This window comes from Cucurbita pepo, chromosome LG06, assembly GCF_002806865.2.
Source record: "Cucurbita pepo subsp. pepo cultivar mu-cu-16 chromosome LG06, ASM280686v2, whole genome shotgun sequence".
NCBI lineage: Eukaryota > Viridiplantae > Streptophyta > Magnoliopsida > Cucurbitales > Cucurbitaceae > Cucurbita > Cucurbita pepo.
In genome coordinates, this window is record NC_036643.1 from 2,235,285 (window position 1) to 2,248,464 (window position 13,180).

Consider the following 13,180-nt stretch of genomic DNA (forward strand, 5'->3'; position numbering starts at 1 on the left):
CAAAATCAAGCGGCCCAATTGGGCCACTTCCTTAGTGGGCCTATTCTCTTTAGTGGGCCGGGACAGGCCTGATTTTAGTCATCGTGGTCTTGGCCCAATTAATAAAGTTTGGGCATATTGTATCTGGTTGGGAAACTTAATTGTTAAAATACAAAACAAACGGGTTCGCACCGACGGCCGGGTCCGGTTCATCACGACTCAATACTGCAAATCCGACGTCGTATAGTACAGGAATTAGGCACACCAAACAGGCAAAAACAGACCAACNTTTTTTTTTTTTTTTTTTTTTTTTTTTTTTTTTTTTTTTTTGCATTACAATTTATTTGGTTCATCGGCTCTACGTTTCACCCGCGAAAGCGAAGCTTGCGTGAGATCTGGAAAGCAAAAAGCGAAGCATTACGAAGGGGAGAGTGGAACGGAGACGACGATTTTTTTTCAATCCAAAGCCATCTCCAACTTCCGGAGTTGATCTTGACGAGATTCCAATCAAGGTCTGTTCCTTCTTTCATCCAATTCGTGTTTTTTCCTCATTACTTTTGTTGATTGTTTTCGTGTTTTGCGCTTCAATTCCGTGGTATTAGTGCTTCTGTTTTCTTCCGTGTGGTTTCTGGTTGAGAATAGTGTAGAATTTTAAGCGAAATGGGATGTGCGACTCGTGGAATAGTTTAGGAGGAGGTCTGTTATTTGTGTTTGAATCGAAGCGGTGATAGCTAGCGTTTGAAACTAGTTCGTGTTTTTTTTTTTTTTTAATTTTTTTAATTTTTATTTCTTTCACTTTGCTTTATTTTATTGGCGTGGAAGCATGAATGCAGCGCTTATGAACTGGGAGTTTCTGATGAGGAAATATTGTTTCTGTAGAGCTTCTCTGCCTTTGAAAAGATGAATGATTCACTGACGATTAACATTTAAGTAAGTGTGGGGGCAAAAAACGGAGCGGATCGTATGGACAAGAACAAGAGTCGTTCCGATCTGCTCGCCGCAGGCAGGAAGAAGGTAAGTTCATGTTCCTTTTATTTTATTTTTAAAATTAAATGTTAGGTGTCGCCTTATTAAGTTGAATGGGAAGATGTGATAGTATTCCATTACTGTAGCCCATAATTTCACATAAGTGAAATCCGTTCTACTTATTTCATAGCAAGTTTAAAAATCTCGTCAGTGTTCAATGTAAATTGAGTTGGGAAGCAAAATTTTGCTGCTTGCTCTATTTTTTCCTTTACCCCCTTATTTTCCTTTCTTGGGTTTCCAGTGACTTTCAGTTGGTAGGCTCCTTAATGTTCCAGATTATTAATTATTTTAGGTTTGGGCTATAGTTTCTAATTCAATGGCGAAAAACATGGATTGGGAGATTTTTGGGTTTAAAAATTCTGATACTTGGGTTCTTTCTCTCCCTCTCTAAAGATTGATTTGACTGAGATTTATCATTTTTAACCTGGAATGGACCTTTGTCTCCTTAGATGGAAAATGGTTTTTATGCACCAGTCACTTTACCACTTGGCTGTACAAGACTGAAATTTATGTTCCCCCTTTATTTTCTCGATTTATCAGCTCCAGCAATTCCGTAAGAAGAAGGATAATCGAGGCGGTGGTAGTCAAGGAAATTCATCAAAAAATACTAGTAAATTAGAACAGCATGATGTAGATGCAGACATTGTGACTGCTGCTCCTAAATCCCCATCTGGGAGTTGTTCCACTGATGAAGCACTTTCACCTAGTGTTTATCGTGATCCAGATACTGTAGATTCTTCAGCATCACCTTCTATGGAACATTCTTTGGCAGCAGAGATTGATCATTCCACTGATTCTGTTAAGCAAGAGATGGATTTAGCCGAAACATCAGCCATTGACCAGGCAGAGGTTCCGATGCAGGAAGTAGGGTATAGGGAGGACTGTGAACATCCAATCCAAAATACCGAGGCTGCTGGATTTATGCCGTTTGGACTTTCCCTTCCTACTGATGCTCAAGAGAACGATAATCATATTTGTAATTTGTCTTCCACCGAATCCTCTCCCCAAATTTCTTCTGCCTCTGTGGAGCAGCAGGGAAGAATAGCTGAAGTATGGGGTGGTTGTAGGGAAGAAGAGCTATTGCCTTCACAGTCTGCATCTTTGTTGCAAGCAAGGGAAGATGTAGGTTGTCCTCTTATTCTTTGGTACTTCTTTGCTAATGTATTTTAGTTGTGATTTGTCCAGATAAACTGTGGGTCCGGGAAACCAAGTACAAATCCATTATAATTAAATATATTCTTGTTTCTTGATTGATAGGCATGGAGGATGCATTGATGCAATCTGTTCAAGTCCATGAAACAGAGTTTTCAGGAGACAAGCAGCTAGAGACTGGTGGTATGAATGAGTCAGCAGCTGAGACTACTTTTAAAGATAGATACTGCGATAAAGAGGAGATTATTGCAGCAGATGTGAAATCTGTATCTGGTGCTGATACTGAATCAAACAGTTATTTAATTTCTAGTCCGGGAGAAAAATTAGGTATGAAGAATAGTTCAAGTAGTAGTAGAGATGATTGGAAAGAAGAAAGTCAAGTTCATGCAGAAGATATGATACAATCAAGCAGGTGTGAAGTGCAATATATGCCAGAAGATAATTTTGCTGATCAGTCCGAGGGCCATGATATGGCTTCACAAACATCTGATGCGGGAGATGCCAATGCTATCTCCCGTAATGCACATATGACCTCAACTTCGGATGCGTCAGGGACTTCTTCTTCATTTGGACAAGATAGTAAATTTCTTGATTTACTGGAGAGAATGAAAGAAGAGTTGATTGTAACAAGTTTCTCAAAAGATATCTTTAACTTGCAAATTTCTGAACAGAATGAACTACAATTGGAGCTTGATAACCATCTTCATAAATCAACCAATGACATGACTCGTCTTAATACCTCACTCGATGAAGTTCTTGAGAGGAATCAGAGCCTCGTGGATGAACTTTCACATTGCAGATCTGAACTTAAGGATGTTTCAACAACGAAGGAGGAGCTCAGAGATCAGCTGCTAAATGCAGAGGCTGAGATAGAAAAGCTTTCTTCTAGAACTAGTGAGACAGAGAATAGCTTGGAAAAGTTCCATGGAGATATGTTCAGACTGGGAAAAGAGTTGGATGACTGCAAACATTTGGTAACAGTGTTAGAAGAGGAGAATGAAAGATTAAATGGTATTATCACCTCTGAAAACGAAAATAAAAGGAAACTAGCTGAGGAAAAGGAGTTGTATGTCAATGAGAATGAAAAGATATTATTAGAAATAAGTAGCTTCAAGAGTTTGAAGATGGCTCTGGAGGTTGAAAATTCTAAGTTAATGGGGAGTTTGTCTTCAGTAGTAGAGGAAAAAACAAAGCTTGAAGAAGAAAGAGAGCATTTGTGTCAGGTGAATGGGACACTGTCAGTCGAACTTTCCAATTGTAAAAACTTGGTAGCTACTCAACAAGAAGAAATTACGGACTTAATCAAGAACCTTGCACTGGCAACAGAGGGTAGAACTAAGCTTGAAGAAGATAAAAACCGTTTGTTTCACGAGAATGAGAGAATTGCATCTGAGCTGCTTGTTCTTGATGAGAGACTGTCAACTGAACATGAGGAACGTGTTAAGCTTGAGAGTGACTTAAAAGATGCATTAGCGCAGCTTGACCAACTCACTGAGGAAAACATATTTCTCAGCAACAATCTTGATATACACATATTTAAAATTGAAGAACTTTGCGGTGAAATACTGTCTCTACAAACAAGATCCGTAGATGATGAGGATCAGGCTGAAAATACAGACTCTGGCCGACGTCACGGAAATAAGTCCCAAGGAAATGATTCTTCTCAGATTACTTTCAAGGAAAATTTGCACGAAACTTCATCAGTTCTTGCTGGTGGGAAACCCGTCATTGTAACTGAACAGGAAATTTTTGATGATTCTCTTGGGCTTATAACCTTGGGTCAACACTTGGAGGAAGCAGATCTTATGTTACAGAAACTTGAGAAGGAAATCACAGGGTTGCAGTCCAATTCTGCCTCCTTTAGCAGCTCAGGTAGTAAAATGGCTGCCCCTGCTGTTTCTAAACTGATTCAAGCCTTTGAGTCAAAGGTAAATGTTGAAGAACAGGAGGTGGATGCGGAAATTCAGTTATCTAACGATCCATATAAGTTATCAAATGAACTTGTGGACAATTTGAGAGTACTGCTTCGTCAAGTGGTTGTGGACAGTGAGAAGGCCAGTGTATTGCTCAAGGGAGAGTGTGATCATCGAAAAGTTGCTATATCAACACTGAACGAATTCAAGGATCAATTTGAAGATTTGGAGAACCATAGTAATGATTTGGTGATGGCCAACATTGAGCACTCGATTTTATTTGAATGCTTAAAACATCACGTTTATGATGCTGGTGATAAGATCTATGAACTTGAGATTCTTAAAGAGTCTTTAAAGCAACAAGATGTGCACCATAAAAATTCTAATTGTGAGCTTGCTGAAAGATTATGTGGGTATAAATTAAAACTTACTGAGTTGGAGTCTCAATTATGTGATTTTCATCAAGGCTCAAATGAGACGGTTTCTTTGATATGTAATCAGTTAGACAATCTGCAGGAGGGAGAAATTGAAAGGGGAATGACACTTGAGAAGGATTGGCACTCTTTCTTATTGGAGCTTGCTGAAACAATTGCCAAGCTTGATGAATCATTAGGGAATTCTAATACTTCAGCCATCAAATTTTGCACCAATGACCAATTGCCTAGCTGCATTGCTACTTCTGTCAAAAATGCTGTCAACATGATCGACGATATGAGAGAGAGACTTCAAGCGACTGCCTCCAATGGTGAAGCATTTAGGATGTTATATGAAGAAGTAAATGAAAAATATGATAATTTGTTTAGAAGCACTGAATTGTCTGTTGATATGCTGCATAGGATATATGGTAAGTTGCAAAATCTTTATATTGCTTCTTGTGGATCTGTCAGTGGAAGTGACATGAACATGCAAATCAAGATGCTGGGTGATCCCTTAGATTACAGCAACTTTGAGGCCTTAATCAAACCACTGGAGGACTGCATTACCGAGAGACTGCGACTTGAATCTTTAAATGATAAACTTCGTTTAGACTTGGAACACAGGACTGTAGAATTTGTTCAGTTTAGGGAGAGATGCCTCGATCCTATTGGCATCCAGAAATTGATTAAAAATGTTCAAAGTGTGTTATTATTAGAAGATATTGAGAAGGATCGTGCTGAAATGCCTGCTTTTCATTTGGAAACTATGGTATCATTGGTTTTACAGAAATACAGGGAATCTGAGTTGCAATTAGGCTTATCTCGAGAAGAGTGTGGATCTGTAATGATGAAATTGACTGAGCTGCAGGAAAGTGTGCATGACTTAAGCACCTTGATTCTCGATCATGAATGTGAAATTGTTCTTCTTAAAGAAAGCTTAAGCCAGGCACAAGAAGCCTTAATGGCTTTACGGTCTGAATTGAAGGATAAAGTGGATGAACTAGAACAGTCAGAGAAGCGAGTGTCTGCAATCAGGGATAAGCTAAGCATAGCTGTTGCCAAGGGAAAAGGTTTGATTGTGCAACGGGATAATCTCAAGCAATTACTAGCACAGACTTCCAGTGAACTGGAGAGGTGCTTGCAGGAGTTACAGATGAAAGACACTAGGCTTCACGAGGTTGAAACAAAACTTAATACCTATTCAGAGGCAGGAGAGCGTGTTGAAGCACTGGAATCTGAGCTTTCTTACATTCGAAATTCTGCTACTGCACTAAGAGAATCGTTCCTTCTTAAAGACTCAGTTCTTCAGAGGATTGAGGAGATTCTTGATGAACTAGATTTGCCAGAGAATTTTCATTCAAGAGACATTATTGAGAAGATTGATTGGTTAGCCAAGTCAAGTGCTGGTGAGAATATACCCCATACGGATTGGGATCAGAGGAGTTCGGTTGCAGGAGGCTCAGGCTCTGATGCTAATTTTGTCATTACAGATGCCTGGAAAGATGAAGTGCAGCCGGATGCAAATGTTGGGGATGATTTGAGAAGAAAATATGAGGAGCTCCAAACAAAGTTTTATGGGTTAGCTGAACAAAATGAAATGCTTGAACAGTCATTAATGGAAAGGAATAACGCAGTGCAGCGATGGGAAGAGCTTCTAGAAAAGATTGATATTGATTCACACTTGCGGTCCATGGAGCCAGAAGATAAAATTGAATGGCTAAACAGATCCCTTTCAGAGGCTTGTCATGATAGGGATTCTCTCCATCAAAGGGTGAACTACTTAGAGAACTATTGTGGGTCGTTAACTGCAGATCTGGATGATTCACGGAAGAAAATTTCTGACATTGAGGCAGAGCTTCAGTTAGTCTTGCTTGAGAGGGAGAAGCTTTCGGAAAAGTTGGAAATAATCGATCATCATAATGACCATTTATCATTTGGAACTTTTGAGAATGAAATTGAGAACACAGTATTACAAAATGAATTAAGCAATATGCAGGAGAAGTTAATTTCTACTGAACGTAAAATAGTGAAATTGGAGGCTTTAGTAGGTAACGTGTTGCAAGACAATGACGTGCACGGTTTGGTTTCTGGTAGCAGTATTGAATTTCTTGAATTGATGGTGATGAAGCTAGTTCAAAATTACACAACATTTTCTTTGCGGGACGCTGTGCCTGAGAGCACTACGAATGGTTCTAATACTGAAGAAATGCTTGCCAGAAGCGTAGATGCGCATGTTGCTTGGCAAAATGATATAAACGTTCTCAAGAAAGATCTAGAGGATGCAATGCATCAATTGATGGTTGTGACAAAGGAGAGGGATCGATATATGGAGATGCATGAATATTTAGTTGTCAAGGTTGAAAGTATAGATAAAAAGAAAGATGAATTGCAGGAACTGCTTAATCTGGAGGAGCAAAAGTCAACGTCTATAAGAGAGAAGCTAAACGTTGCTGTTCGGAAGGGGAAGTCTTTGGTCCAACAACGCGACAGTCTGAAACAAGCCATTGAAGAGATGACCACTGAGTTGAAAAATCTGAGATCTGAGATGAAGTCTCAGGAAAATACTCTTGCTAGTTATGAGCAGAAGTTGAGGGATTTCTCTGTTTACACAGGACGGGTGGAGGCCTTGGAATCAGAGAATCTGTCTTTGAAGAACCAGTTGACTGAAACAAAAAACAATTTGCAGGAAAAAGAATTTAAATTGAGCTCAATTATCAACACTTTAGTTCACATGGAAGTTAATGTGGATGTTTATGAAACCGATCCTATTGAGAAACTGAAACAACTTGGAAAACTGTGTTCTGATCTGCGTGAAGCTATGGTTTCCTCTGAACAAGAGTCTGTGAAATCCAGAAGAGCAGCAGAATTACTTCTTGCAGAACTGAATGAAGTTCAGGAAAGAAATGATGCTTTCCAAGAAGAGCTAGCAAAAGCTTCCGACGAGATTGCTGAATTGACCAAGGAAAGGGACTTAGCAGAGACTTCCAAGCTTGAAGCTCTTTCAGAACTTGAAAAGTTATCTACTCTGCACTTGAAGGAAAGAAAGAACCAATTTTCTAAATTTATGGGATTTAAGTCTGGCCTTGATCAATTGAAGGAGACCTTGCGTGAGATCAATTGCTTACTTGCAGATGCTTTCTCCAGGGATTTGGATGCTTTCTATAATCTGGAAGTTGCTATTGAGTCATGTACTAAAGCTAATGATCTTGCTGAGGTCAATCCTTCTCCATCCACTGTGTCTGGCGTCGTTAAGAAGGACAAGGTATGTTGGTTCTTCTGTCAATTTACCTGTTCCCCCCTTAATAGCCGTTTTATAATCTTCATTACCTGACCCTAGGTCAGCGCCCCTTGGGTGCAGTGTTGTTTCGAAGTTTCCGACAATGAAAACTTGATTTTCTCTTTTGTAACCTCTTGGCTTGTGCTTTTAAGGTGTGGGTTTGAGTTAGTAACACCAATCCATGTTTGGTTTCTAGTTCTATAAATCAAGTTGTTGAGATTGTTAAATCTAGTTTTCTCAACTTAGCAACTTAGGTTTAGGATAACTCTTAAAATTTTGCTTCATTACATCTATAGTCGTCTCTATAGCCTCTTTCTTCCAGAATGCTCTCAATTCTTTTGTAAACATATTAGTTAAATAAAAACAACTAGTTAATGGTAGTTTTTGCAATAAATAATGTTAGTTAGAAATGTAAATTGTACACAGTAAAGGTTTAAATTCTATTTTGGTTTCAGTACGTTTGAAACATCTATTTTGGTATTATTAAATGGGCTTATTGACGAGGACACCTTTTCTTTTAGGGGAGCTTTTTTGCTCTGGATACCTGGTTGAACTCCTACGCTAATTCTCCTGTGGATGAAAATGCTGAAACGGAAATACATAGTCAAATTATGCAGCATCTAGAAGAATCGATAAAGGAAATTGGGGCTCTGAAAGAAATGATAGGCGGTCATTCTGTGTCATTCCATAAACGATCCGACTCTCTATCTAAGGTACTGGGGTCACTTCATCAAGAAGTTCTTTCACAAAAGGAGTTGGTCCAAGCATTAGAATTGGATGTGCAACAGAGGGAATCAGTTGCAAAAGATAAGGAAAAGGAAGGTGATATTTTATGTAGAAATATTGCGGTTCTTTCTGAAGCATGCACATCTACGATTAAGGAAATTGACCAAAGAAAAGGGGAACTAATGGGAAATGATTTGACTAGTGAAAATTTGGGAATGGATATTAACTCCCCAACACCTGATCAACTTTCACACATTGGCAAAACTCATTTGTTGTCTGAGGAATATGTCCGCAGGATTGCCGACAGGTTGCTGATCACAGTGAGGGAATTTATAGGTCTGAAAGCTGAAATGTTCGATGGTCATGTAAAGGAAATGAAGGTTGCAATAGCAAATCTGCAGAAAGAGCTTCAGGAAAAGGACATCCAGAATGAAAGGGTTTGCATGGAGCTTGTTGGTCAAATTAAGGAAGCAGAAGCAACTGCAACTAGATATTCACTTGATCTTCAAGCTTCAAAAGATGAGATGCGTGAGTTGCAGAAAGTAACGGAACAGATGGAGAGTGAGAGGAAGATCCTGGAGCAGAGATTAAGGGAGATGCGAGATGGTTTGTCTATCTCAGATGAGTTAAGGGAGACGGTCAGATCGCTCACAGATTCGCTTGCAGCAAAAGACCAAGGTATGTTAAATTGTGCTTAAATCCTTGATTTATCCTCTGACCACAGGATTATCTATACTAAGGCTACCTTTGCTTGTTGGACACAGAAATTGAAGCCCTAATGCATGCACTTGATGAGGAGGAGGAGCAGATGGAAGGTTTGACCAACAAGATTGAGGCGCAGGAAAAAGTCTTGAAGCAAAAGAATCAGGAACTTGAGAGCATTGAAACTTCTCGGGGGAAGCTCACGAAAAAACTCTCTTTGACAGTGACGAAATTTGATGAGCTTCATCATCTATCAGAAAGTCTCTTAACCGAGGTTGAAAAACTTCAAGCACAGTTGCAAGATCGGGATGCTGAAGTCTCCTTTTTGAGACAAGAGGTAACAAGATGTACCAATGATGCTCTTGTTGCAACCCAAACAAGCAACAGAAGTACAGAGGATATCAATGAGGTCATAACATGGTTTGACATGATGGAAGCTCGGGTGGGGTTGTCTCATATAGGTCATGATGATCAGGAAAATGGCGTACGTGAATGCAAGGAAGTACTCAAGAAGAAGATTACATCAATCTTAAAAGAAATCGAGGATCTTCAAGCAGTATCTCAGAGGAAGGACGCATTGTTGCTGGCTGAAAAGAATAAGGTAGAAGAACTGAAACGTAAGGAATTGCAACTAAACTTGCTTGAAGATGTTGGAGATGGTAATAGAGCTAGCAGTGCGGCCCCTGAAATCTTTGAATCCGAACCATTGGTGAGTTGCATATACTGTTTCTTACATCCTGTTGAGTGAAGTTGGCTCATGAAAGTGAGCTAAGAAATAGGACCTCATTGTTGCTGGTTTAGTTATTCGTACGTTGTTATTGTCGTTTTTGTGTTGAAGCACCTTGTGAAAAATTCCACCTTATGCACTCTTGCGCAGATTAACAAATGGGCTGCAAGCAGTACTTCGGTTACGCCTCAAGTTCCTAGCTTGCGCAAAGGCAATACCGATCAAGTCGCAATTGCCATAGATATGGATCCTGCTAGCAGTAGTAATAGATTAGAGGATGAAGACGATGATAAAGGTAAAATTCTAAACTCGTGTGGTTTCGATCTCCTTGCTTTCAACCTTTTCCTTTCCCAGATAGCTTAAACTTACTGTTGCTTTGATCCTTGTCCATTGTAGTGCATGGTTTCAAGTCGTTAGCTTCATCGAGAATTGTTCCGAAATTTTCAAGACGTGCAACAGACATGATTGATGGTCTTTGGTAGGCATTCATATATTCTTTTCAGTCACTTAAATATGTAAATCCGAACAAGTGTGTAACATGGCTTTGTGTACAATTTTGCTAGGGTTTCTTGTGATCGAGCACTGATGCGGCAACCTGCATTACGACTCGGGATTATATTCTACTGGGCCATATTACATGCACTTCTTGCAACATTTGTAGTTTGAGCAGTCAAGTTGGTTAGTTACTCATCATCTTTATATACCTTTCGTAAGTGTTTCTAAATTACCGTTAATGTAGAAATCAGGACCCGAACACCACCACACCGTTCTAAGTCATTGCCATACACGTTTCAAATCCCAATTTTTGTCTAAAATTCTAACAAATTTCCATCTAAGAGTAGTTTTAAAATGTATCATAAAAGGTGTAGGGTAATTTTGCAACTTTCGTAGCAAGTGACAAAGAATGGGGTATCTTTTCTTTGGCGGTTTGCAATTATACAAACACTGTATAGCATATCACTGCAGATTCTTAGTCCTCTTTTTCCTTCTCCCTTTTCCAGGTCCATATTCGATTTGAATTAAAGCACGGAGTTCGTGTAACGGGTTCCCTCTTCGGCCTTCCTTTCAATTGATAATTAGGATCCTCATTTGTTTGTACATGTTTACTACCATTAGAGTGGGCATATGATTTTTTTTTTTTTTTCTTTCTTTTTCCTTTCTTGTTTTGTTCATCCAAGAAACTGGGATTTCCCCCATTTTTTCTTAGCAAATCCCACAGTGCTTGGCTGCATCAAATAAAGACCACAGAGTTCTTGTCTATTACAAAGTATAGATCATCTCAATTTGTTCACTCAGAAGAACCTTACTTTCAGATTGTACCAGACGCCTATTCTTGTCACAAAATTTTGCTACAAAGCCTAAAAAAAAGGCTTTCCAGCTTTTTCATTCTTTTCAATTTATCTTAGGCTTGAGTTATCTATTGTATTTGCATGCGCTCACAATTCGGTTTGTTCAACGGTTCGTGAATACGAACTTTAGGTTCCATGTAAACTGGATGGTTGTGTTCGTGTTATATTTTACACCTTTATTAAATCTTCTACGTTGCGTAGCAGGGCACAGTTTTTTGACATTCTGGCAGGACAAGCTTTTTAACATGCAGAATCTCAAAAATAAATGACAAAATCATCGACCGACCGACCAAGAATTTAGATGTTTGAATCACAAATAGACTGATATTGTTATTGAAAGCCAAGTAGGAGGAAGAGTTATTCAATGTTCTAAATCATTAGAAAGAAGAACGAAACAACAAACTGCAGAGGAGCTGTGCTAGTGAAGCCTTACTTGATCTGCAAAGTCCTTGACATTACCTTTTGGATTCCCCTCAAACCTTGCTATCCTGAAATACTTCAGCTCCATCCCCTCCGCCACCCCCTTCAATGCAAGATCTGCCAGTATCCTCCCGATCGCCGGCGACATTTTGAACCCGTGCCCCGAAAACCCACCGCCGATTACCACATCCTTCCCAAATTCCCCTCCCAAAAAATCAATCACAAAGTCTTCATCTGGCGTCATTGAGTACATACACAGTTGTGTCGACACTGGCTCACTTGAATCCACCCTCCCCCCAAATCTCCCCTCTATCCACTCCTTTAATGCAGTTATCGGCAGCTCCCCCCCACTTCCCCACGACCGTTTGTCTGGGTCGCACCGATGCCCGCCGTGCACGGCTACCTTAATCAATCCTGGAAACTCCAACGATGGCGTTCCGTAGATATACGTGTCGCCATAGCTAGCAAACGTCGGAAAGTCCCCACCGATTGCATACTCCCCCTCAGCTCCCTCCTTGATCCTCCAGTAGGACACAGTAGCCTCCAATGGTTGAATTGGCAATTCAATCCCACCAACTGATTTAACTAACTTTCTAGCCCAAGCTCCAACTGTCACCACACATTTCTTTCCCCTAAATCTCTCCCCATTGGCTATTGAAACAACTACTCCTCCACTACTCCCATCTCTCTTAATCTCCACCACTTCCGCGTTGTCCTTCAAATCGGCGCCGTTTTTGAACGCCAGAGTTTGGAACATCGAAACAGCCTTCGTCGGCTTAATTACGCCACCGTACTTGCTCCACACCGCCACCCAGTCCGCCGGGATCTCCACCCTGCCATAGTACTTCTCCGCCAGTTGCTCCCGATCCAGAACCAGATGCGGGATCGAATGCTTTTTGCAGGTATCGACGGCGGCGGCGAGACTTTTATCGTCGGAATGGCCGATATCGAGCTGCTCTGCCGGAAAATATACCCTGTAACCAATTTCTGCCTCCGCCGTCCGCCAGAGCTCGTAAGATTCCATAACAAGACTGTGATAATAATCCTCCGGATAGGTGGCGCGTATGGTGCGAGATTCGCCATGAGAAGAGCCTCTGTGGTGAAGAAAATCGAACTGCTCCAGAATCAGAACTTTGTTCCCTGTTTTAGCGAGATGGTATGCCGTCGAACTGCCCATTACGCCGGCGCCGACGACGATTACATCATATTGAGTGCCGGAATCGGCCATTTCTCTTCTCCGATTTGTTTGGAACTTTTTTCTCTCTTCGGAGTCTCCGATGAGGGGAATGTGCGTGTAGAGTTATGGAAGAGAGTTATTGAAGTTGAATTGAAGTGTGCTACTGCAGCTTCGTGGAGAGCGCTCGTATTTTGATGAAATGACGAAAATACCCCTTCTTTTTTTTCTTTTTCAATTCTATGACCATTTATGCCAATCCATTTTCTGTCTTTTCCTGAAGGTAAGAATAATAACAATAATAATATAATATTGATAG

General features: G+C 40.2%; 2 protein-coding genes across 3 annotated transcripts; one reads left to right on the plus strand and one right to left on the minus strand.

Moving 5' to 3' along the window:
- The first annotated feature begins 317 nt into the window (after positions 1 to 317).
- On the plus strand, positions 318 to 11,429 carry LOC111796481 (centrosome-associated protein CEP250-like). Of its 2 annotated transcripts, XM_023679118.1 has the most exons (10): positions 318 to 491; positions 859 to 993; positions 1,546 to 2,131; positions 2,263 to 7,748; positions 8,285 to 9,167; positions 9,254 to 9,900; positions 10,069 to 10,213; positions 10,315 to 10,396; positions 10,482 to 10,596; positions 10,920 to 11,429. In XM_023679118.1, exons 2-9 carry the CDS (start codon positions 943 to 945, stop codon positions 10,582 to 10,584), a joined length of 7,983 nt encoding a protein of 2,660 aa, XP_023534886.1. In that variant the 5' UTR covers positions 318 to 491; positions 859 to 942; the 3' UTR covers positions 10,585 to 10,596; positions 10,920 to 11,429. The 2 variants fall into 2 exon arrangements, with proteins under 2 accessions (XP_023534886.1, XP_023534888.1); XM_023679120.1 differs by lacking the exons at positions 318 to 491; positions 859 to 993 and having other exon boundaries at positions 2,032 to 2,127.
- A 138-nt stretch (positions 11,430 to 11,567) lies between these two features.
- On the minus strand, positions 11,568 to 13,067 carry LOC111796482 (probable sarcosine oxidase). The gene has a single exon (XM_023679121.1). The coding sequence runs from the start codon at positions 12,913 to 12,915 to the stop codon at positions 11,686 to 11,688; it is 1,230 nt and encodes a 409-aa protein (XP_023534889.1). The 5' UTR covers positions 12,916 to 13,067; the 3' UTR covers positions 11,568 to 11,685.
- Positions 13,068 to 13,180: the final 113 nt, after the last annotated feature.

Coding starts and splice junctions, on each gene's coding strand:
- LOC111796481 (XM_023679118.1), top strand. CDS start 943: ATGGACAAGAACAAGAGTCGTTCCGATCTGCTCGCCGCAGGCAGGAAG. Junction 10,214..10,314: donor GGATGAAGACGATGATAAAG/GTAAAATTCTAA, acceptor TGTCCATTGTAG/TGCATGGTTTCAAGTCGTTA. Junction 10,397..10,481: donor GACATGATTGATGGTCTTTG/GTAGGCATTCAT, acceptor CAATTTTGCTAG/GGTTTCTTGTGATCGAGCAC.
- LOC111796482 (XM_023679121.1), bottom strand. CDS start 12,915: ATGGCCGATTCCGGCACTCAATATGATGTAATCGTCGTCGGCGCCGGC.